The following is a 24,635-nucleotide window of genomic DNA, read 5'->3' on the forward strand; positions in this document are numbered from 1 at the left end:
AGCGCTTACTGTGTGCAGAGCACTGTACTAAGCGCTTACGTACGGGTGCACTTTTCGTCTTCTGAATGTAGCCGAGGAGCCTCCTACATTGCTTACTCTAAGAAAGGGAGAATATGCTGCCTCACATGGAGTAGTAGTTTATTACTCTCCACTGGGTGCATAATCTATGAATTATTAATGCATTAGTAAATTAATGTATTCATATATTAATACTATATGTATGTAGTAAGTGCTTGGAAAAAGAGGCTGTCAGCACCTTCCTTCACCCTCCCCAGGGAAACCCTAAACTGCCCCTATATGAGCCTGATACAAGTTGGCCCATTGTGAGCAGGCAGAGGTGGTAGCCAAGCCTGGACAGGCTAGAGGAAGAAGGAAGTGACCGGAATTTGGCTTCATTGTGGCTATTTGCAGTTCATTGCAGTAAATCAGAACTGATTTTAGCTTTTTTTTGGTTTGTTTTTTTGTTTTTTGCTGGGGAAGGTTCAGTTGACTTCGGTTAATCCTCCGTCTACATTAGCACCTGGAACAGCAGGAATTGAACAGACTTTACCCGGACTTTCTCTTGGCGCAACCCCTTCAAATGTCAATAATGTCCTCAATACAGGTAAGCGTTTCTCAATAAATGTACTTGGGTGAGCAGCTTGGGAGAGAATACAAATTGCCCTCGAGCCTCCAACCCAGTGGGTAGATAGACCTATGCTGAAAGCAGATATATAAAGCATGTATGTAACATGTTTTTCCCTTTAAAAATTTTGTACCACATTGATAAAACAGTGCCTGTTCGTTAGTGTCCATCCAGGAGTGTAACTTTAGGGCAGATACCGTATGGCTGGGGACAAGGAACATGGTTGCAGCTAGGAAAGATAATCAGAAGTTATGTGCTGAGTGAGAGAATTGGCTTAGGATGAAGTTGCTTTAAAATTTTGAGCAGTAAATTCTGTTGCTGCTTATTGGTTATTACCTTTTTTTAAAAAAAAAAACTTCCTAAGAGTAAATAGGTGATAATCATTTTCCAGAATTATTCCTTAGTAAATTTGCAGAGAGAAGTGATAGCACAGATTTAGGCTTTGTAGGGTCATGAGACCCAGTTTTTCACCTGTCATAATTTCAGGGAAACCAAGAAGCAGTGGCCCCGTGGTAATCTGTCCCATTTCTGTTTTTATTAGGTGTCCCAACAGTTCCATTATTGCCATCACAAGTGACCCAATCCATCCCACCAGTGCCACCACTGAACCCAGCAACAACGTTACCAGGTAAGTCATCAAATTCGATCCAGTTGGGAAGAGTGCAGAATTTATTTAGTTGAAGCAGGAGGGACGGACTTTTCACAGTCGAGATATTCAGATCTTTTGGGGCATGAATTTGCACAGTTATCAGTAAGAAAGGGATAGCTTGACTTAACGACCACCAGTTACAACATTAAGAAAAACAGGTAGTGGACCCTCCAGCTGTCCCTGTAAGGTTACTAACCACTGAACTGGCTATATTCAGCAACCGTAGCTATCCAGTGTCACTTTCAGCTTCTGTTCTCGTTTCCTTGAAAAACAAAAATGGAGATGAGGAATTAGGCCACCATAACAGGAGGCTCTGGGGGGGGGATACGGTGGCTGCAAACACCCCCTCCCTTTCCTTGCACTTGCTTTGAGAAGAAAGCAGCCCAGGGGACTTGGCATGCCAGTGGACTTGCAGGTTGGACTAAGGAGAGGGCTCTCGGACCACCTTTTGGCTCCGGAGGCTCCTTTAGGAAAACCGGGGATCCCTCAGGAAGCTAGTTTGCTTTCCCGTGAGTACTAACGGAATTAGATTCTGAATTCCAGTACGGAAACATTTAGGCCAGCAGTGTTGTAACTAACCTTTGTGGCAGGAAATGGGACTTCTGTCCTTTTTTTCCCTTCTTTCTAGGTCTGATGACTTTACCAACAGGACTTCCAAACCTGGCCAATCTCAACCTCCCCGCCCCACACTTAATACCCGGGGCCGGCTTACCGGAAATAATGCATCCTGGTATGTAGCCGCAGTTTCTTGTTGGCCGCGTTCTTTCCTTTTGGGCTAGGACGGTGGCCTGCTCATACTGCCAAGAATGCGAACAGTTTCAGTTTTATCATTCATCCACGCCTATTCTTGAGGCCGACTGATCGGAGTCAAGAAGTTAAAATACCTTGCAGGATTCTGGAAGTTAATGTTTTGTTTTTGTTTTGTTTTTTCTAGGCTTGCCCCCACTTCCACCTCTGCCTCCCCTTAACTACGCTGGAATCACCCCTCTGCCCCTGACTCCTGATTGTCTTCCACTCTTCCCCGTGGGGCCCGAGGTGTCTCCTGCGGCACCGGCCGAGCTCCTGTCCTCTCTTCCTCAAGTAGGCAGCTTACCTTCCGAGCCTGTCTCTTCCCCAGCCAGATTAGAACAGTCCTCTCCCCTCTCCTTGGATACTGCTACTCCCACTTCAAAGGCGGTTTCCACTGTCGAAGAGAGAGGGAATGAACCCAGCACGGTCAGTGAAAAGCCAGTTTCCGCAGTCACGGATGCAAGTGCGTCTGAGTCACCTTAACTCCGAACCATTTCTTTTGGCTTGGTATATTTATTTAGCCACAGGAGCGTGTTTGAAAAAATGCAGACTATCATTAATTTCATACTAGTTTGTACCGTCTCTGTAGGAGCCTTGTAAATAATTCTAAGGGTATAAAGATATAAGCGAAGCCCTTGAGCTTTATGCGGTGGAGGGTGGGATACAAAAAAGTTCCTTTGCTCAACATCAACCAGACATGAAGGTGAAAGGTAGCCAGGCAATGTAGGCTTCCACTGCCAAATTTGCAGCTGCCCATCGCAGGCATAGGCTGAGAACTGAAGTCTCCAAAGCCCTTCCAGCAGCTCTAAGGAAATGAAACTGTGGATGTGGCACCTGCATTGTTTCCTGTGTGTGTAAACAACTTGAAAGAATAACCACATCACTACTGCCCGGTGGCAGAGTAAACAACACTAGGTATATTTTAACATTTACAAGGGACATTCAACTCAAGATGTTTCAGTTACACGATGGGCACTGTTGTTAATTGAGCGTCTTTTTTTTTTTTAATCCAGCCTGTGCACCAATCAACCTCTGTTTTGAGCTCTTAAGATTACTCAGACAACATTTTGTAACTGCTGCTGCTGCTGTGTTGCTTTCCAAGTCCACTCTAAAATGGCATTTGAAAGAAAATAAAGGAAAGGCTGTGCAGTTTCAAACCAGAAGATGGCACTTGAGCCTCTTTGTAAAATAATACCTATATTGGGGCGACACGCATACAGCAATAAATGACTGTAATTTTACACTTGGCTCGTGTTTTATGCTGCCATACAGCGTACTGGTTGACCCTTGTTGAAGCAATTTAAATGCCCATCAAAGGGTAAGGAAGAAAGGGAGAGCTAGACCTTAGAAACATCACACACATTCACAAGGTGGGAGGGGTTTGTAAGCATGGACTTACCCTTTGTCCTTAAGGGAGTGGTGTCTCAACGGTAATGGTTTTCAGCTCAGTATGCTTCCATAATCATCCATCCACCGAAAAGGTCTACAGCGAGCTGCTGTAAGTGTGGTGGGGGGAAAAACATTCTGTCTTCGAGGGCCGACCCCTCCTGTGCATACAATAATTAGTTTTAGGAATGGAATAAGCCCAGAGAAGGGTCCCTGAGCACAACTTTTCTTACCTTGAGGTGCGCAGCGTTACAAGTAGGCTGCGGTTGGTCGAAGGTCTTTGAGCGCTTACTGTAGGCAAAGGCTGTACGTAAATAGCAGGTAAAGTGAATCACTCAGCTCTGCCAAAACGTGGTATTCTGGCTCTTGGTACCCTGTTATTGAGTAAATCCTTGTGTACATCATCTGAAAAGGTAAGCACTACGGCCTGCATTGTCTTTAACACAGCCCTCCTGTTCTAAGAGAACAGAGTATAGGAACTTTCAGGACGAACACTTTTTTAACTGACCTCACTTGGGCACAATAACAGTTCTGCTTAGTGACGAGGAGGTTAGAGTGGAGGTCCTGCTCTTCATCAAACAGATAAAAGCAGTGATCACTCGAGGTTCAGTTTGGGTCAACGGGCAAATTGCTCTTTCTTCAGCCAAATATTTACCAAGAGCCCACCCTGAAACGCAGCACAAATCACCCAAACCCCCTCAGCCAGGATTTTCCAGCCGAGGTGCATTTGTTCAGCTGCTAGACTTTGCTGTCTTTACATAGAACCACTTTTGAACCAGAAACCTTCCATTTTGAGTTAGTCTGGGGCACATGATGACTTCACGCATCCACTTCTCTTTAAGATTATTTCAGGAGGTGGAACAGGCATCACTCAAGGCCCTAAAAGAAGAGTGTGGTTACCGTCTGTCACTGACCCACTAGAGAGGAGCACCGCGTGTTAGGGAAGCATGTTAGGGAAAACAAAACGAATACTATACATAACTTTCACTCCCATACATTAATCTGTCATTTTTTATCATTTTGAGGCCTGACTTCCCCTAGAAGAATCACTCCCATAAAAACAACCTTCAGTTGCTGGTCCTTAAAAGACCAGCTGAATCAAGGGAATTTAAATCTCTTGTGACTCTTTTACAATTTTAACAGTTCAGGACTAGAGCTGGAGGGAAGCCCAGGGTGGGGTAGGTTTTAATTAACCAGTTAATGGTTAGGCTGGTGTTTTTTTTTTTTTCCTTTCTATCCAGAGCCATCCCAAGTCATCGAGAAGCAGTGTGGCCTAGTGGAAAGTGCAGGGCCTGGGACTCGGAGAACTTGGGTTCTAATCCCAGCTCTGCCCCTGGTTTGCTGTGTCACTATGGGCAAGCCTCTTAACTGCCCTATACCTCAGTTTCCTTCCTTGTGAAATGGGAATTAAATACCAGTTCTTCCTCCTACTTACACTGTGAGCCCCAGGGGGGACAAGGACTGTGACCTACCTGATTATCTTGACTCTACCCTGGCACTGAGAATAGCGCTTGGCCCATATTAAGTGCTTAACGAAGTCCACAATTATTACTGACTTTATGTCTCTGGTATGACCCCCAGGATTCCTTTGCTGCTACAGCAATAAGTAACACTGAGTTCTCCCAGTGGGGAAAATGTTTTGGGTTGTTGCCCTTCAAAATAATGTGAGTTTCTCAAGACAAAGAAAATCTTTTTCACCTGCAACGTTCTGCACTTGCTGACAATCGTTCCCAGCAGGGCAGGGGATTAAAAGATAAAGTAAATTTTCATAAAGTAACATGCAGAACGGTTAAGACTAAATTGGAACTCTGGAGATCAGGGCCTATGCAGAAAAAGTTCAGGGATTTCAGGGATCTTGCCTTTTTATCACAAATCCCCAACTATCAGATTCCATCCATGAGGTTTACTTCTTGGGAAAGGCCCCATTACAGGTTGACCCTAGAAAGATCTGTGCAGTTAAGGAATTTATCCTTCAGAAGTATACTGTTTATAATTGTTAAGCTAGACTAAGGGGCCTTTTAAATTGGGCAGCCTCAACCTGAGTCCAGGTACAGAAAGGCTACAGCAGGAGACTACCTGAGAAAGAAAAGACCATCCCTCTTTCCGAACTCAAGTAATGGAAAACAGAAAGCTTTCATTTCAAGTCACTGCATTACTCTTGTTCAGGGGTAGATTTCAGAGGCCATACATAACTTTCATTCCCATACATTAATCTGCCATTTTTATCATTTTTGAGGCCTGACTTCCCCTAGAAGAATCACTCTGTGTCTCCCATACAAACAGCCTTCAGTTGCTGGTCCTTAAAAGACCAGCTGAATCAAGGGAATTTCAATCTCTTGTGACTCTTTCACTGTGTGCCCTTTTTTTTTGGGCTCGTGTTGGCAGAGTGCCCATTGAAAGTAGGGGATTTGACCTCCGCTTAAAGACGTAGAAATTACTTACCTTCGGCATAGGGAGTGGACCTTTTCTGCCTTTCATCTTGGCCTTTTCTCTTGGCTGACTGGTTGGAAGAATGAGCACGGGACGACTCAGGAACTGTAAACTTCTGCAGGGGAGAAGGGAAAATGGAGTTACCCTCATGAGTCCTCATCCAGCTTTGCCAAACTACCACCCATTTGCTGTCACTTGCACTTGCTGCCCAGTGCAAGGATGGTGGTACCTTCTTCACTAGAAAGCTTGAGCCTAAGCTAGGTGATTCTGCTCCTCAGCTCTTGTTGCCCAGCCCCAGGAGGATTTCTTTTTTTTCTTTTCTAAAATTGCCCTAGCTACCCACTAAGTGAAGCCGAAAGGCCTCTTTTCCTGAATGACCAAGAAGGAGAACAGCCAACTGGCCCATGAGTACTCCACCAAGCAATTTTTCCTAATTGATAAACGGACACAGATCCCGTCTTCCCTACATGTCTGCTGTGTGACCTTGGGCAAGTCACTTCACTTCTCTGTGCCTGAGTTCCCTCATCTGTAAAATGGGGATTGGGACTGTAAGCCCCACATGGGACAACCTCATCTCCTTGTGTTCCCTCCAGCGCTTAGAACAGTGCTTTGCACATAGTAAGCGCTTAATACCAAGATTATTATTATTATTATTCTCTAGAATCCGGAGTAGCAGAGAAGCCAGAGAAAGGAAGTGTGCCTTTAGTTTAGCTTTAGTTTTGTTCTCTGTCTCCCTCTTCTAGACTGTGAGCCCACTGTTGGGTAGGGACTGTCTCTATATGTTGCCAACTTGTACTTCCCAAGCACTTAGTACAGTGCTCTGCACACAGTAAGCGCTCAATAAATACGATTGATTTAGTTCGCAATGCCCGCCTTCTGATTACCACTGGCATGCTCTCACTCTTCCCCACCCTGTCCCCCCACCACACACGTATTCATAGACACATACATATTTATAGACTGTGAGCCCCTTTTAGACTGTGAGCCCACTGTTGGGTAGGGACTGTCTCTATATGTTGCCAATTTGTACTTCCCAAGCACTTAGTACAGTGCTCTGCACATAGTAAGCGTTCAATAAATACGATTGATGATTTATAGAAATAAAACTCGGGTACCTAAAATACTTAGTTTTCCTTTCTTTAGTGCAAGTAATAAGGACGACAGTTTATCTGGAGTTCATCTTCCACACAGTAAAAGAGCAGCAACATACGTGATTTTGTTCATTCAGTCGTATTTACTGAGCACTTACAGTATGCATAGCACTGTACTAAGCACTTGGGAAGTGCAAATCGGGAACATATAGAGACGGTCCCTATCCAACAATGGGCTCTTTTGGGTTGAAGACAACTTCTGATGAAGCCTAGGAGTTCCTAGGCAACCTGATGGAAGAAATACAGCAGGAAGGGGCTTTGGGAAGGATCAGCCCATCCTAGCCATTAGCTCGGTTCATTCATTCATTCAGCCGTATTTATGGAGCACTTACTGTGTGCAGAGCACCGTACTAAGCGCTTGGGAAGTCCAAGTCGGCAACATCTAGAGACAGTCCCTACCCAACAGCGGGCTCACAGTCTAGAAGGGGGAGACAGACAACAAAACATTAACAAAATAAGTAGAATAAATATGTACAAGTAAAATAGAGTAATTCATTCATTCAATTGCATTTATTGAGCGCTTACTGTGTGCACAGCACCGTACTAAGTGCTGGGCAGGGCTTCTAATCCCAGCCGGGCCATTGGCCAGACACTTCCATAGCCCGTTGTTGGGCAGGGATTGTCTCCATTTGTTGCCCAATTGGACTTTCCAAGCGCTTAGTACAGTGCTGTGCACACAGTAAGCGCTCAATAAATACGATTGAATGAACGTCTCCGTTGCCCAACTGTACTTGCCATTTGCTTAGTAGTGCTCTGCACCCAGTAAGCGCTCAGTACAATGGAATAAATGAATGTTTCCCTATTTGTTGCCCAATTGTAGTAATAATAATAATGAAGACAGCAGCTGTGGGACCTTGGGCAAGCCACTTCACTTCTCTGCGCCTCAGTTACCTCATCTGTAAAATGGGGGTGAAGACTGGGAGCCCCACATGAGACAACCTGATTACCTTGTATCTACCCCAGCGCTTAAAACAGGGCTTGGCACATAGTAAGTGCATAACAAATAATGAGCATTATTATTATTATTATCTCGCTCTGGGCAGCCAGGCCTGATAGCTGCTGGATACCGATGTGAATCAGGTTCATTCTACTTACGTGGCCAAAGACACGGGCCAGAATAACGCAGCTTCCCCTCAGAGCTTTGGCCTCTACCAGTGTATTTTACTCTCCTAGGTGCTCAGCACAGTGCTCTGCCCAGAGTAAGAGCTCAATAAAAACGACCGACTGCTAGAAGTGGGACACAGTGGGGAAGAGTCAGCCCTATGTACCAAGCGCTGTTCTAAGCGCTGGGGTAGATACAAGGTAATTGTGTTGTCCCACGTGGGGCTCCCAGTCTTAAAGGGCTAAAAGGGCTGTGGGCCCTAGGGAAGTTTGGATCCTGTTCATTTTTTTTTTTTATGGCATTTATTAAGCGCTTACTATGTGCAAAGCACTGTTCTAAGCGCTGGGGATGTTACAAGGTGATCAGGTTGTCCCACGTGGGGCTCACAGTCTCAATCCCCATTTTACCGATGAGGTAACTGAGGCCCAGAGAAGTTAAGTGACTTGTCCAAAGTCACCCAGCTGACAATTGGCAGAGCCGGGGTTTGAACCCATGACCTCTGACTCCAAAGCCCGGGCTCTTCTCCACTGAGCCACGCTGCTTCTCTAACTGTTCATTTGGGACAGTTCCCCTTTCTGGGGAGTCTCATTGCTGCTAAGGTGGATGCCCTAGGCGCTATCACGTTGGCACTGCCCGCTCAGAAGAAATACAATTAATTTAACTAATGGTGGTATTTATTAAGCACTTACTACATGTCAAGCACTGCATCAGGTTGTCTCATCATCATCATCATCAATCGTATTTATCGAGCGCTTACTGTGTGCAGAGCACTGAACTAAGTACAAGTTGGCAACATATACAGTCCCTACCTAACAGTGGGCTCACAGTCTAAAAGGGGGAGACAGAGAACAAAACCAAACTTACTAACAAAATAGAATAGATATGAACAAGTAAAATAAATAGAGTAATAAATATGTACAAACATGTCTCATGTGGGGCTCACCATCTTAATCCCCATTTTACAGATGAGGGAACTAAGGCACAGAGAAGTTAAGTGACTTGCCCAAGGTCACATCATCATCATCATCATCAATCGTATTTATCGAGTGCCTACTGTGTGCAGAGCACTGTACTAAGCGCTTGGGAAGTACAAGTTGGCAACATCTAGAGACAGTCCCTACCCAACAGTGGGCTCACAGTCTAAAAGGGGGAGACAGAGAACAAAAACAAACATACTAACAAAATAAAATAGAATAGATATGAACAAGTAAAATAAATAGAGTAATAAATATGTACAAACATGTCTCATATGGGGCTCACCATCTTAATCCCCATTTTACAGATGAGGGAACTAAGGCACAGAGAATAATAATAATAATAATGTCGGTATTTGTTAAGCGCTTACTATGTGCAAAGCACTGTTCTAAGCGCTGGGGAGGCTACAAGGTGATCAGGTTGTCCCACCGGGGGCTCACAATTTTAATCCCCATTTTACAGATGAGGTAACTGAGGCCCAGAGAAGTGAAGTGACTTGCCCAAAGTCACACAGCTGACAGTTGGCAGAGCTGGGATTTGAACCCATGACCCCTGACTCCAAAGCCCAGGCTCTTTCCACTGAGCCACAGTCGCTTCTCCAATGGCATTTATTAAGCGCTTACTATGTGCAAAGCACCGTTCTAAGCGCTGGGGAGGTTACAAGGTGATGAGGTTGTCCCATGGGGGGGGCTCACAGTCTTAGTCCCCATTTTACAGATGAGGTGACTGAGGCCCGGAGGAGTTCAGTGACTTGCCCGAAGTCACACAGCTGACAACTGGCAGAGCCGGGATTTGAACCCATGACCTCTGACTCCAAAGCCCGGGCTCTTTTCCACTGAGCCACGCTGTTTAACTCTCTGAGATGTTAAGTGACTTGCCCAGGGTCACACAGCAGACAAGTGGTGGAGCCGGCATCAGAACCCACGACCTCGACTCCCAAGCCCCTGCCCTTTCCGCTGAGCCACGCTGCTGCTCGAAACACAAGTTACTTACTTTCAACCTTAGCTCTCCGAAGATGCGCGGTCTCGTTCACTCATCCACAGTCCTACCTGGAATGAGAAGGAACCCCCCGTAACTGACGTGCTTGACAAGGACACCTCGGGAAAAACTGAGCGAGGGTCATCTCAATCGAGCAAGATGCGGGGCCTTTACGGCCTATTTCCCGGGGAAACATCCACTGGGGACTAGGTGGGCAGAGGGGCAAGTTCTGCTCCTTCCCCAGAGAAAACCCCACCTCTGCCCGACAGGCTATTCGGAATTAGCAGGATAAAGTCATTTAATCATATCTTACTTGTACATATCTATCCAGACTGAGCCCCTTCCCTCCTCTCCCCCTCGTCCCCCTCTCCATCCCCCCATCTTACCTCCTTCCCTTCCCCACAGCACCTGGATATATGTATATATGGTTGTACATATTTATTACTCTATTTATTTATTTTACTTGTACATTTCTATCCTATTTATTTTATTTTGTTGGTATGTTTGGTTCTGTTCTCTGTCTCCCCCTTTTAGACTGTGAGCCCACCGTTGGGTAGGGACTGTCTCTATGTGTTGCCAATTTGGACTTCCCAAGCGCTTAGTACAGTGCTCTGCACATAGTAAGCGCTCAATAAATACGATTGATTGATTGATTGATTGATTGAGTGCTTACTGTGTGCACAGCACTGTGCTAAATGCTTGGGAGAGTACGATATAACAATAAACAGCCACGTTTTCTGTCCACAACGAGCAGATAAGCACCCCCGCCAACTGGAAGGGGTGGGGGGAAATCTTTTGCTTGTGAAAAGGAGAACAAGAAACATTCAAAAAGCTTCACAGACCACAGCTTGGCAGAGCCCAAATCCATCCCTCTCCCCCACCATATTCCTCAATCCATGAAGAAGTTGGGAAGTTCATTCAAATAAAGTGGAATGGGCCCTCGTCCCCCTCTCCATCCCCCCCATCTTACCTCCTTCCCTTCCCCACAGCACCTGGATATATGTTTGTACATATTTATTACTCTATTTATCTTACTTGTACATATCTATTCTATTTATTTTATTTTGTTAGCATGTTTGGTTTTGTTCTGTCTCCCCCTTCTAGACTGTGAGCCCACTGTTGGGGAGGGACTGTCTCTACGTGTTGCCGACTTGTACTTCCCAAGCGCTTAGTACAGTGCTCTGCACACAGTAAGCACTCAATAAATACGATTGATTGATTGATTGATTAAGACCTTGAGCCTTCCTAAATCCAGGCCAGACAGGGAGTGAGCAGCAGGGAGCAGGGGAGGACTATAACAAGGGGCAGTGAGGCAGGTTCAATAATGTGGGCCGGACTGGGGGGCTCCTGTGAGCCCACTGTTGGGTAGGGACTGTCTCTATATGTTGCCAACTTGTACTTCCCAAGCGCTTAGGACAGTGCTTTGCACACAGTAAGCGCTCAATAAATACGATTGATGATGAACTACGCTCAGCCTAGGACCCTGTCTGCTCACCAGTGTCTCTTTTGCCCCAGAGGAAGACGGGAATGTGTTCCCGCAGCAGAGAGCTGGAGCCAGTGACAAAGCAATTTAGAACAGCACCCAAAAAAAGAAACATTAAATCAATCAATCAATCAATCGTATTTATTGAGCGCTTACTGTGTGCAGAGCACTGTACTAAGCGCTTGGGAAGTAGAAGTTGGCAACATATCGAGACAGTCCCTACCCAACAGTGGGCTCACGGTCTAGAAGGGGGGGACAGAGAACAAAACCAAACATACTGACAAAATAAAATAAATAGAATAGATATGTACAAGTTAAATAGAGTAATAAATATGTACAAACATTAAAGGGAATTCACTAACAGCCCAGGGCCTACCTAAGGCAATCATTCACTCATTCAATCGTATTTATCGAGTTGCTTACTGTATGCAAAGCACTGTACTAAGCGCTTGGGAGAGTACAATATAACAACAGGCATCCCCTGCCCACAATGAGCTCATAGTCTAGAAGAGGGGGCCAGACGTTTACATAAATGAAATAAATAAAACATCCTGAAACCAACCTGGGCCAACACCTTGGGTGAGTGGGAGAAGGGAAGGAGTTTACCTTGAGTGGGGTAAAAGCCAGCCGCAAACCTCCTAGGGGTTTTGCTTATCATCATCAATCGTATTTATTGAGCGCTTACTGTGTGCAGAGTACTGTACTAAGTGCTTGGGAAGTACAAGTTGGCAACAGATAGAGACAGTCCCTACCCAACAATGGGCTCACAGTCTAAAACGGGGAGACAGAGAACAAAACCAAACATACTAACAAAATATAATAAATAGAATAGATATGTGCAAGTAAAATAGAGTAATAAATATGTACAAACATATATACATCTATACAGGTGCTGTGGGGAAGGGAAGGAGGTAAGATGGGGGGGATGGAGAGGGGGACGAGGGGGAGAGGAAGGAAGGGGCTCAGTCTGGGAAGGCCTCCTATGTAAAAGATTCTGTATGTAAGATGCTTATGTAAAAGATTCTTCACTGTCCCGCCATGGACCCCCGGCCCACGTCCTCCCCCGGGCCTGGAATGCCCTCCCTCTGCCCATCCGCCAAGCTAGCTCTCTTCCTCCCTTCAAGGCCCTACTGAGAGCTCACCTCCTCCAGGAGGCCTTCCCAGACTGAGCCCCTTCCTTCCTCTCCCCCTCGCCCCCCTCTCCAACCCCGCCGTCTTACCTCCTTCCCTTCCCCACAGCACCTGTATATATGTTTGTACATATTTATTACTCTATTTATTTTACTTGTACATATCTATTCTATTTATTTTATTTTGTTAGTATGTTTGGTTTTGTTCTCTGTCTCCCCCTTCTAGACTGTGAGCCCACTGTTGGGTAGGGACTGTCTCTATAGGTTGCCAACTTGTACTTCCCAAGCGCTTAGTACAGTGCTCTGCACACAGTAAGCACTCAATAAATACAATTGATTGATTGAGCGCTTACTGTGTGCAGCGCACTGTCACGCTAGCTCTCTTCCTCCATAGGTTGCCAACTTGTACTTCCCAAGCGCTTAGTACAGTGCTCTGCACACAGTAAGCACTCAATAAATACAATTGATTGATTGAGCGCTTACTGTGTGCAGCACACTGTCACGCTAGCTCTCTTCCTCCCTTCAAAGCCCTACCGAGAGCTCACCTCCTCCAGGAGGCCTTCCCAGACTGAGCCCCCTCCTTTCATTCATTCAATCGTATTTACTGAGCGCTTACTGTGTGCAGAGCACTGTCAAGCTAGCTCTCTTCCTCCCTCCAAAGCCTTACTGAGAGCTCACCTCCTCCAGGAGGCCTTCCCAGACTGAGCCCCCGCCTCTCATTCATTCCATCAATCAATCAATCGTATTTATTGAGCGCTTACTGTGTGCAGAGCACTGTACTAGGCGCTTGGGAAGTACAAGTTGGCAACATATAGAGACAGTCCCTACCCAACAGTGGGCTCACCGTCTAGAAGGGGGAGACTGAGCTGGGCTGTCTGGGCTGTCTAACCTGGGCTAAAACCTTGGGTGAGTGGGATCATCATCATCATCAATTGTATTTATTGAGCGCTTACTATGTGCAGAGCACTGTACTAAGCGCTTGGGAAGTACAAATTGGCAACATATAGAGACAGTACCTACCCAACAGTGGGCTCGCAGTCTAAAAGGATTTTGCCAACTTGTACTTCCCAAGCGCTTAGTACAGTGCTCTGCACACAGTAAGCGCTCAATAGATACGATTGATGATGATGATGATGATGGGAGAAGGGAAGGAGCTTACCTTGAGTGGGGTAAAAGCCAGCCTCAAACCTCCTAGGGGTTTTGCTTATGTAAAAGACTCCTCACCTGTTGCCTGGGCGGGGTTGAGGAGGAAAGAAAAAAGCCGGGGCTCCCGGAGTTCCTTGTTTCGCCCATCTTCTTCAAGCGCTTAGTACAGTGCCCTGCACACAGTAAGCGCTCAATAAATACGATTGATTGATTGATCTTCTCTGGTACAATTCCCAGCAGGACGCTGCCCTCTGCTGGCCACCCGGTGAAATAGCAGCTGGCGACCGGCCTCCATCATTCATCATTATCATAATAATAATGATGGCATTTATTAAGCGCTTACTACGTGCAAAGCACTGTTCTAAGCGCTGGGGAGGTTACAAAGTGATCAGGTTGTCCCACAGGGGGCTCACAGTCTTAATCCCCATTTTACAGATGAGGGAACTGAGGCACAGAGAAGCTAAGTGACTTGCCCGAAGTCACACAGCTGACAATTGGCAGAGTCGGGATTTGAACCCATGACCTCTGACTCCAAAGCCCGGGCTCTTTTCCACTGAGCCACGCTGCTTCTCATCATCATCCATCAATCGTATTTATTGAGCGCTTACTGTGTGCAGAGCACTGTACTAGGCGCTTGGGAAGTCCAAGTTGGCAACATATAGAGACAGTCCCTACCCAACCGTGGGCTCACAGTCTAGAAGGGGGGAGACAGAGAACAAAACCAAACATACTAACAAAATAAAATAAAATAGAATAGATATGTACAAGTAAAATAAATAGAGTAATAAACATGTACAAACATATATACATATATACAGGTGCTGTGGGGAAGGGAAGGAGGTAAGATGGGGGGGATGGAGAGGGGGACAAGGGGGAGAGGAAGGAAGGGGCTCAGTCTGGGAAGGCCTCCTGGACTGGGAAGGCCTCTGGGACCCCACCATGGGTCTGCCCAGCAGCGAGCGACCCCAGGGCCAGAGGATGGGGGGCAAAGCGAGGCCTCCATCCCAAGAATGGGATTTGATACCCGAAGAAGCAGCACGGTTTCCGTAATCAAGCCAAAAATAACAAGATACCAGGCCCATTCCCTTGGAGAACTCACTCATTCCCATGGCTTCAACAACCACCTCTACACAGATCAATCAATCGTATTTATTGAGCGCTTACTGTGTGCAGAACACTGTAGTAAGCGCTTGGGAAGTACAAGTTGGCAACGTATAGAGATGGTCCCTACCCAACAGTGGGCTCACAGTCTAGAAGGGGGAGACAGAGAACAAAACCAAACATACTAACAAAATAAAATAAATAGAATAGATATGTGCAAGTAAAATAGAGTAATAAATATGTACAAACATATATACATCTATACAGGGGCTGTGGGGAAGGGAAGGAGTTAAGATGGGGGGGATGGAGAGGGGGACGAGGGGGAGAGGAAGGAAGGGGCTCAGTTTGGGAAGACCTCCTGGAGGAGGTGAGCTCTCAGTAGGGCCTTGAATCAATCAATTGTATTTATTGGGCACTTACTGTGTGCAGAGCACAGTACTAAGCGCTTGGGAAGTACAAGTTGGCAACATATAGAGACGGTCCCTAGCCAACAGTGGACTCACAGTCTAGAAGAGTGGGCTCACAGATGATTTCCAAATGGTTCCCAAATCTACCTTTCTAGCCCTGACCGCTCTCCTCTGCAGTCTTCATTACCTCCCGCCTTCGGGACAACTCTATTTGGATGTCCTGCAGATACCTCAAATTTAACATGTCCAAAACAGAGCTCATTTTCCCATCCAAACCCTATCTTTCCCATCACTGCATTCATTCCATTCATTCTTTCCACTGTATTTATTAAGCACTTACTGTGTGCAGGGCACTGTACTCAGCCCTTGGGAAAGTACAATACAGTAATAAACAATGATATTTCCTGCCCACAATGATCAAACACAGTAATAATAATAATAATAGTATTTGTTTAGTGCTTACTATGTGCCAAGCACTGTCTAAGCACTGGGATAGATACACGGTAATCAGGTTGTCCCACATAAGGCTCACAGTCTTAATCCCCATTTTACAGATGAGGGAACTGAAGCACAGAGAAGTTAAGTGACCTGCCCAAAGTCACACAGCAAAGTTATGGAGTCAAGATTAGAACTCATGACCTCTGACTCCCAAGCCTGTGCTCTTTCCACTGAGCCACGCTGCTTCTCATGTACTCAGCACTGGGCAAATACAAATCAATCAGGTCTGGTGCAGTCCCTATCCCACGGAGGGTCGTAAGCTAAGTAGGAGAGGGAACAAGTATTGAATCCCCATTTTACAGATGAGGAAACTGAGGCACCAGAATTTAAGTGACTTGCCCAAGGTCAGTTAAAAGGCAGCATGGCCTAGTGGATAGAGTACAAGCCTGGGAGTCAGAAGGACCCGGGTTCTAACTCATATGCTTCATATGTGTGACCTTAAGCAAGTCATTTAACTTCTCTGTGTCTAAATTGCCTCATCTGTAAAATGGGGAATAAGATTGAGCTCCATGTGGGACAGAGATTGTGTCCAACTTGATAAGCATGTATCTACCCCGGTGCTTAGCACAGTGTCTGACACACAGTAAACCCTTAAATGCCATAAAAATAATAATAAAAAACAACTGGTGGACCAGGAATTAGAACACAGGTCCTAGCAGCATGGCTCAGTAGAAAGAGCCCGGGCTTTGGAGTCGGAGGTCATGGGTTCAAATCCCAGGTCTGCCAATTGTCAGCTGTGTGAGTCCCTTAGCTTCTCTGTGCCTCAGTTACCTCATCTGTGAAATGGGGATTAAGACTGTGAGCCCCCGCCCCTGTGGGACAACCTGATCACCTTGTAACCTCCCCAGCACTTAGAACAGTGCTTTGTAAGCACTTAATAAATGCCATTATTATTATTATTATTATTTCTACTAGGTCATGATATCAGATATATTAATGATGTTGGCTTTCAATTTATCAGACAAATTCACTCACGATACCCTTCTTTTTAAAAACAATTACAAAACAACGCTGCGCCTTCTGGGGCTGAAGATAGAGCTTTGGGAACTGTATCATTCATTCATTCATTCAAACGTATTTATTGAGCGCTTACTGTGTGTAGAGCACTGTACTAAGTGCTTGGTAACAGGATAGTGTATAGCATATTACACTATAGTACAGTACAGTATAGCGAAGCAGTGTGGTTCAGTGGCAAGAGCCCGGGCTTTCAAGTCAGACATCAGGGGCTCGAATCCCGCTCCACCGCTTGTCACCAGTGTGACCTCGGGCAAGTCACTTCACTTCTCTGGGCCTCAGTTACCTCCTCTGTAAAATGGGGATTAAGACCGTGAGCCCCACGGGGGACAACCTGATCACCTTGTAAATTCCCCTGCACTTAGTACAGTGCTTTGCACATAGTAAGCGCTTAAGAAATGCCATTATTATTATTATTATTAATGTGCAGCACATAGTAAGTACTCAAACATCACTGATTTATTGATAATTGTATGTTTTGATAGCTACACTAGGAGATGCCACAGTCCGGTGGCTGAGCGGCAGAAAACGCCTCCTTGCTCGGGACCAGCAGGCTGGGCTCAGCCCCCCACGATCCCCCGACCTCCTGCTTCCAGGCCTCGGGGAAAAGCAAACAGACTTTCTCTGGTCTCGCTTTCGGACCCAGCTCTAGTTCCTCAAACTGTGGCCAAGGCCATCAGAGGCACCATCAAAGATTCCCAGACATCCTTATTCTCCCCCACCCCACCCCCCGCCGCCCCACTCTGCCTCCCACCTTGGACTGCCAAATTAGAAGTTAGAGGGGCTTGGATGAGAAAACGTCCAGCAGCTATAGAGACATTTTAACGGTAAAGCTGTTAGACAATCTATCAAAAAATCCTAGACTGGAAGGGGCCTCAAGGTTAACTAAGCCCCTTGACCCCAGCCAAGTGAGTGCCTAAACCATTCAGGACAGGTGGTTTCCTACTTTTTTTAAAAATGGAGAGTCGGTGTCCCTTGTATCTATCGCAGAGTTTAGGACAGTGCTTGATACAAAGTAAGCACCACTGCAGTACGCATTCAATAAATGTTCCTGATACAGTCTCCAAGGGAGGCAGCAGGTTGTGCTGGGAGGTTCCAGCTGCTAGTCCTGGAGAAGACCCTGTGACATCTCCGTCTCCACAGGTGACACCGTCTCCACCTTCCCTCTGTCCCTGCCCCATTGTCCATCTTCCTGCCTGCAGATCTTCAGGCACGCACAGCCCTGCTACCGTGGCACTCAGGTGAGAGCTGGGGTTGAATTGTCCTGGGATCGTCCATTTATCCTCCAAAAGCTAGTGAAGGAGCAAACCAACCCAAGGGGGAAATCCAAAGCTTCAGACACAGCCCTTGTCTTTCCAGCAGGGATCAACTCCTATCCTAGGCACGCACAGCCCTGCTTCTGTGGCACTCAGGTGAGAGTTGGGGGTTGAATTGCCCTGGGATCGTCCATTTATCCTCCAAAAGCTAGTGAAGGAGCAAACCAACCCAAGGGGGAAATCCAAAGCTTCAGACACAGCCCTCGTCTTTCCAGCAGGGATCAACTCCTATCCTAGGCGCGCACAGCCCTGCTTCTGCGGCACTCAGGTGAGAGTTGGGGGTTGAATTGTCCTGGGATCATCCATTTATCCTCCAAAAGCTAGTGAAGGAGCAAACCAACCCAAGGGGGAAATCCAAAGCTTCAGACACAGCCCTCGTCTTTCCAGCAGGGATCAACTCCTATCCTAGGCGCGCACAGCCCTGCTTCTGCGGCACTCAGGTGAGAGTTGGGGGTTGAATTGTCCTGGGATCATCCATTTATCCTCCAAAAGCTAGTGAAGGAGCAAACCAACCCAGGGGGGAAATCCAAAGCTTCAGACACAGCCCTCGTCTTTCCAGCAGGGATCAACTCCTATCCTAGGCGCGCACAGCCCTGCTTCTGTGGCACTCAGGTGAGAGTTGGGGGTTGAATTGTCCTGGGATCATCCATTTATCCTCCAAAAGCTAGTGAAGGAGCAAACCAACCCAGGGGGGAAATCCAAAGCTTCAGACACAGCCCTCGTCTTTCCAGCAGGGATCAACTCCTATCCTAGGCACGCACAGCCCTGCTTCTGTGGCACTCGGGTGAGAGTTGGGGGTTGAATTGTCCTGGGATCATCCATTTATCCTCCAAAAGCTAGTGAAGGAGCAAACCAACCCAGGGGGGAAATCCAAAGCTTCAGACACAGCCCTCGTCTTTCCAGCAGGGATCAACTCCTATCCTAGGCGCGCACAGCCCTGCTTCTGTGGCACTCAGGTGAGAGTTGGGGGTTGAATTGTCCTGGGATCATCCATTTATCCTCCAAAAGCTAGTGAAGGAGCAAACCAACCCAGGGGGGAAATCCAAAGCTTCAGACACAGCCCTCGTCTTTCCAGCAGGGATCAACTCCTATCCTAGGCACGCACAGCCCTGCTTCTGTGGCACTCGGGTGAGAGTTGGGGGTTGAATTGTCCTGGGATCATCCATTTATCCTCCAAAAGCTAGTGAAGGAGCAAACCAACCCAAGGGGGAAATCCAAAGCTTCGGACACAGCCCTTGTCTTTCCAGCAGGGATCAACTCCTATCCTAGGAGTCAGATCTTCCTAAATGCCCTGGCCTGATCTTCCTAAATGCACCCTGGCCTGCCTTGGTTTCCCCAAGGAGATCTGGCCCACTCTTTTAGACTGTGAGCCCACTGTTGGGTAGGGACTGTCTCTATAGGTTGCCAATTTGTACTTCCCAAGCGCTTAGTACAGTGCCCTGCACATAGTAAGCGCTCAATAAATACGATTGATGATGACGATTGATGATGCCCACGGGTTAAGAAAGCAGTTCTGTCACTAGCAGTCACCATCCTTTCCTTCTGACAGTCTGAGACCTGCAAGGAGAAAACTGACGGGCCGCTCCTGGATTGGACACTCAGTGACCAGTGACCAGGCGCAGGGAGGGAGGAGCTTGGCCTGTTAGCAAGGAACCACCCCCTGGCCTTGTCATCATCATCATCAATCGTATTTATTGAGCGCTTACTATCATGATCATCATCATCAATCGTATTTATTGAGCGCTTACTATGTGCAGAGCACCGTACCAAGCGCTTGGGAAGTCCAAATTGGCAACATATAGAGACAGTCCCTACCCAGCAGTGGGCTCACCGTCTAAAAGGGGGAGACAGAGAACAAAACCAAACATACTAACAAAATAAAATAAAGAGAATAGATATGTACAAGATAAATAGAGTAATAAATATGTACAAACATATATACAGGTGCTGTGGGGAAGGGAAGGAGGTAAGATGGGGGGGATGGAGAGGGGGACGAGGGGGAGAGGAAGGAAGGGGCTCAGTCTGGGAAGGCCTCCTGGAGGAGGTGAGCTCTCAGCAGGGCCTTGTTTTCCTCCTATCAATCTTTCTGGTTAATCACTACATCCCTCAACGACATGGTCTCTTTCCTTTCTCTTAGAAAGGGACTAGTGGCTTCCTTTGTACCTCCTGGGGGCAGCACTCTGCCATGAACATGTGCAACCTACAGCCACGTCAGAGGGAGGTAAAGGAGGTTTGGGAAGAAAAAGCAAACAAAAAAATCTCAATCTCTTCCTGAAGGCAGCCTCGAGTCCATCCCTAGGGGGGTCAGGACCAATCGGGCAGCTGCACTGTACATGATGCCACTGCTAATGTTGCCAATTTGTACTTCCCAAGCGCTTAGTACAGTGCTCTGCACATAGTAAGCGCTCAATAAATACGATTGATTGATTGATTGACTGCTAAAGATGAAGGGGTCTCCTGTCGGCAACAATGGAGGAACCTCAGTCCTGAGATTTCAGGACCGGGATTTCTCGACTGTGAGCCCACTGTCGGGTAAGGGCCCGTCTCTATATGTTGCCAACTTGTATTTCCCAAGCGCTTAGTACAGTGCTCTGCACACAGTAAGCGCTCGATAAATACGATTGAATGAATGAATCATCATCAGTCATATTTATTGAGCGCTTACTGTGTGCAGAGCACTGTACTGAGCGCCTGGGAAGTCCAAATTGGCAACATATAGAGGCAGTCCCTACCCAACAGTGGGCTCACAGTCTAAAAGGGGGAGACAAAACCAAACATACTAACAAAATAAAATAAATAGAATAGATATGTACAAGTAAAATAGAGTAATAAATATGTACAAACATATATACATATATACAGGTGAATAATGAATGAATGAAATGTATATATATTTGTACATATTTATTACTCTATTGATTTTACTTGTACATATCTATTCTATTGATTTTATTTTGTTAACATGTTTGGTTTTGTTCTCTGTCTCCCCCTTCTAGACTGTGAGCCCACTGTTGGGTGGGGCCCGTCTCTATACGTTGCCAACGTGTACTTCCCAAGCGCTTAGTCCAGTGCTCTGCACACAGTAAGCGCTCAATAAATACGATTGAATGAGTGAGTGAAATGTATATATGTTTGTACATATTTATTACTCTATTGATTTTACTTGTACATATCTATTCTATTGATTTTATTTTGTTAGCATATTTGGTTTTGTTCTCTGTCTCCCCCTTCTAGACTGTGAGCCGACTGTTGGGTGGGGCCCGTCTCTATACGTTGCCAACTTGTACTTCCCAAGCGCTTAGTCCAGTGCTCTGCACACAGTAAGCGCTCAATAAATACGACTGAATGAATGAGTGAAATGTATATATGTTTGTACATATTTATTACTCTATTTTACTTGTACATATCTATTCTATTGATTTTATTTTGTTAACATGTTTGGTTTTGTTCTCTGTCTCCCCCTTCTAGACTGTGAGCCCACTGTTGGGTGGGGCCCGTCTCTATATGTTGCCAACTTGTACTTCCCAAGCGCTTAGTCCAGTGCTCTGCACACAGTAAGCGCTCAATAAATACGATTGAATGAATGAATGAATTCCCAGCTTGGGGATAAGGAGGCCGCCGGGGCAAGTTTGCCGGGTGTTAATCAGCTCTGCACCCCATGCTGCTGTGCCCCCCGCCCCTAACGGCTCCCCTCGGCCCAACCGTCCCCTCCCCTCCCCTCTCATTCATTCAATCATAGTTATGGAGCACTTACGGTGTGCACAGCACTGTCCTAAGCGCTTGGGAGAGTACGCTACAACGACAGACGGACAGGTTCCCTGTCCACAAGGCGCTTCCACGTGCTGGGCCGCCCGCCCAGGCCTCAAACAACCCGCAATGTGGCGGGCTACTTCCGCTCACTTGTGCCCTCCAAATAATAACAATAATAATGATGATGGCATTTATTAAGCGCTTACTATGTGCAAAGCACTGTTCTAATTGCTGGGGAGGTTACAAGGTGACCAGGTTGTCCCACGTGGGGCTCACAGCCTTAATCCCCATTTTTACAGATAATAACAATAATAATAATGATGTCATTTGTTAAGCACTTACTATGTGCAAAGCACTGTTCTAAGAGCTGGGGAGGTTACAAGGTGATCAGGTTGTCCCACGTGGGGCTCACAGTCTTAATCCCCATTTTTACAGATAATAATAATAATAATAATAATGATGATGTCATTTGTTAAGCGCTTACTATGTGCAAAGCACTGTTCTAAGCACTGAGGAGGTTACAAGGTGACCAGGTTGTCCCACGTGGGACTCACAGCCTTAATCCCCATTTTTACAGATAATAATAATAATAATAATAATAATGTCATTTGTTAAGTGCTTACTATGTGCAAAGCACTGTTCTAAGCACTGGGGAGGATACAAGGTGATCAGGTTGTCCCACGTGGGGCTCACAGTCTTAATCCCCATGTTTACAGATAATAATAATAATAATGATGTCATTTGTTAAGTGCTTACTATGTGCAAAGCACTGCTCTAAGCAATGGGGAGGATACAAGGTGATCAGGTTGTCCCACGTGGGGCTCACAATCTTAACCCCCATTTTCCAGATGAGGTAACTGAGGCACAGAGAAGTGAAGTGACTTGCCCAAAGTCACACAGCTGACAAGCGGCAGAGCCGGGCTTTGAACCCACGCCCTCTGACTCCAAAGCCCGGGCTCTTTCCACCGAGCCACGCTGCTTCTCATCATCATCATCATCATCAATTGTATTTATTGAGAGCATACTATGTGCAGAGCACTGTACTAAGCGCTTGGGAAGTACAAATTGGCAACACATAGAGACAGTTCCTACCCAACAGTGGGCTCACAGTCTAAAAGCGGGAGACAGAAAACAAAACCAAACATACCAACAAAATAAAATAATACCTCTCATGAGGTAACTGAGGCCCAGAGAATCAATCAATCGTATTTATTGAGCACTTACTTTGTGCAGAGCACTGGACTAAGCGCTTGGGAAGTACAAGTTGGCAACATATAGAGATCCAACAGTGGGCTCACAGTCTAAAAGTGAAGAGACTTGCCCAAAGTCACCCAGCTGACAGTTGGTGGGGCCGGGATTCGAAGCTGTGACCTCTGACTCCAAAGCCTGGACTCTTTCCACATTGTGGCTCAGTGGAAAGAGCCCGGGCTTTGGAGTCAGAGGTCACGGGTTCGAATCCCGGCTCCGCCACATGTCTGCTGTGTGACCTTGGGCAAGTCACTTCACTGAGCCTCAGTTCCCTCATCTGTAAAATGGGGATTAGGCCTGTGAGCCCCACGTGGGCCAACCTGATCACTCTGTATCCCCCCCCGCGCTTAGAACAGTGCTTTGCACATAGTAAGCGCTTAACAAATGCCAACATTATTATTATTATTATTATTTCCACCGAGCCACGCTGCTTCTCCAACACAGGGCCGCACCGACCACGCAGGCCAACTCCCGGTTCTCCCGTGGATCCCGGGAAGAAGCTGCAAACGGGGGGGGGGGGGGGGGTGAGGGGGCTCTCCCTCTCAGTTCCCCTCACTCACCTGACGAGGAGGAAAGGAAAACTGGCTCCCGAAGACCTGCTGGCACCGACGGGGGGGAAATGTCAGGGCTGGGTTGCGTCCTGGGCTTCGGCTGCCGGACCTGCCAAGGCTCGGTGAGTGTTTGGGGGGTTTGCTTGCGTCCTAAGACTGCTTCTGGCAGGAGGCTCGGAATTCCTTGCCCCCCACTTCCCCTTCCCAGTTAGGAAACGGGGCGAGTGGAAAGCCCGGCCCCTCCGAGCGCACGAGGGTGGGCTGCTCGCCCCGCCCTTCGTTGCGCCTCTCGGAAATACAGCGGGCCCAATCTCTCCCCGTGTATCATCACCATCACGATAGCTCAGAGCCCGAGTCAGAAAGCCCTGGTTTCTAATCAATCAATCAATCGTATTTATTGAGCGTTTAATTGTACATATCTATTCTATTTATTTTGTTAGTATGTTTGGTTTCGTTCTCTGTCTCCCCCTTTTAGACTGTGAGCCCGCTGCTGGGTAGGGACTGTCTCTATACGATTGATTGATTGACTACTGTGTGCAGAGCACTGTACTACACGCTTGGGAAGTACAAGTTGGCAACATATATCTCCCCCTCGTCCCCCTCTCCATCCCCCCCATCTTACCTCCTTCCCTTCCCCACAGCACCTGTATATATGTTTGTACATATTTGTTACTCTATTTATTTTACTTGTACATATCTTCCCTTCCCTTCAGCACCTGTATATATGTTTGTACATATTTATTACTCTCTATTTATTTATTTTACTTGTACATATCTATTCTATTTATTTTATTTCGCTAGTATGTTTGGTTTTGTTCTCTGTCTCCCCCTTTTAGACTGTGAGCCCGCTGTTGGGTAGGGACTGTCTCTATATGTTGCCAACTTGTACTTTCCAAGCGCTTAGTA

General features: G+C 46.6%; 1 protein-coding gene and 1 long non-coding RNA gene across 3 annotated transcripts in view; one reads left to right on the forward strand and one right to left on the reverse strand.

Annotated features, from left to right (window-relative positions):
• Window positions 1–3,304, forward strand: part of GORASP2 (golgi reassembly stacking protein 2) — a 25,302-nt gene extending 21,998 nt beyond the window's left edge. Inside the window, exons 7-10 of the mRNA XM_038751483.1 lie at window positions 481–604; window positions 1,167–1,253; window positions 1,903–2,004; window positions 2,209–3,304. Coding sequence (XP_038607411.1) covers window positions 481–604; window positions 1,167–1,253; window positions 1,903–2,004; window positions 2,209–2,546 — 651 coding nt within the window. The 3' untranslated portion in view covers window positions 2,547–3,304. The remainder of the gene's footprint in view (window positions 1–480; window positions 605–1,166; window positions 1,254–1,902; window positions 2,005–2,208) is intronic.
• On the reverse strand, window positions 1,069–23,986 carry LOC119932356. Of its 2 annotated transcripts, none has more exons than XR_005452305.1 (8): window positions 23,739–23,986; window positions 10,101–10,156; window positions 5,892–5,994; window positions 3,683–3,753; window positions 3,463–3,559; window positions 2,368–2,457; window positions 1,987–2,071; window positions 1,069–1,536 (listed from the first exon to the last, which is right to left on the reverse strand). It is a non-coding gene; the product is annotated as an uncharacterized LOC119932356 (long non-coding RNA). The 2 variants fall into 2 exon arrangements; XR_005452304.1 differs by having other exon boundaries at window positions 3,683–3,823.
• Between the last annotated feature and the right edge of the window lie 649 nt (window positions 23,987–24,635).

Source organism: Tachyglossus aculeatus, chromosome 9 (genome assembly GCF_015852505.1).
Source record: "Tachyglossus aculeatus isolate mTacAcu1 chromosome 9, mTacAcu1.pri, whole genome shotgun sequence".
NCBI lineage: Eukaryota > Metazoa > Chordata > Mammalia > Monotremata > Tachyglossidae > Tachyglossus > Tachyglossus aculeatus.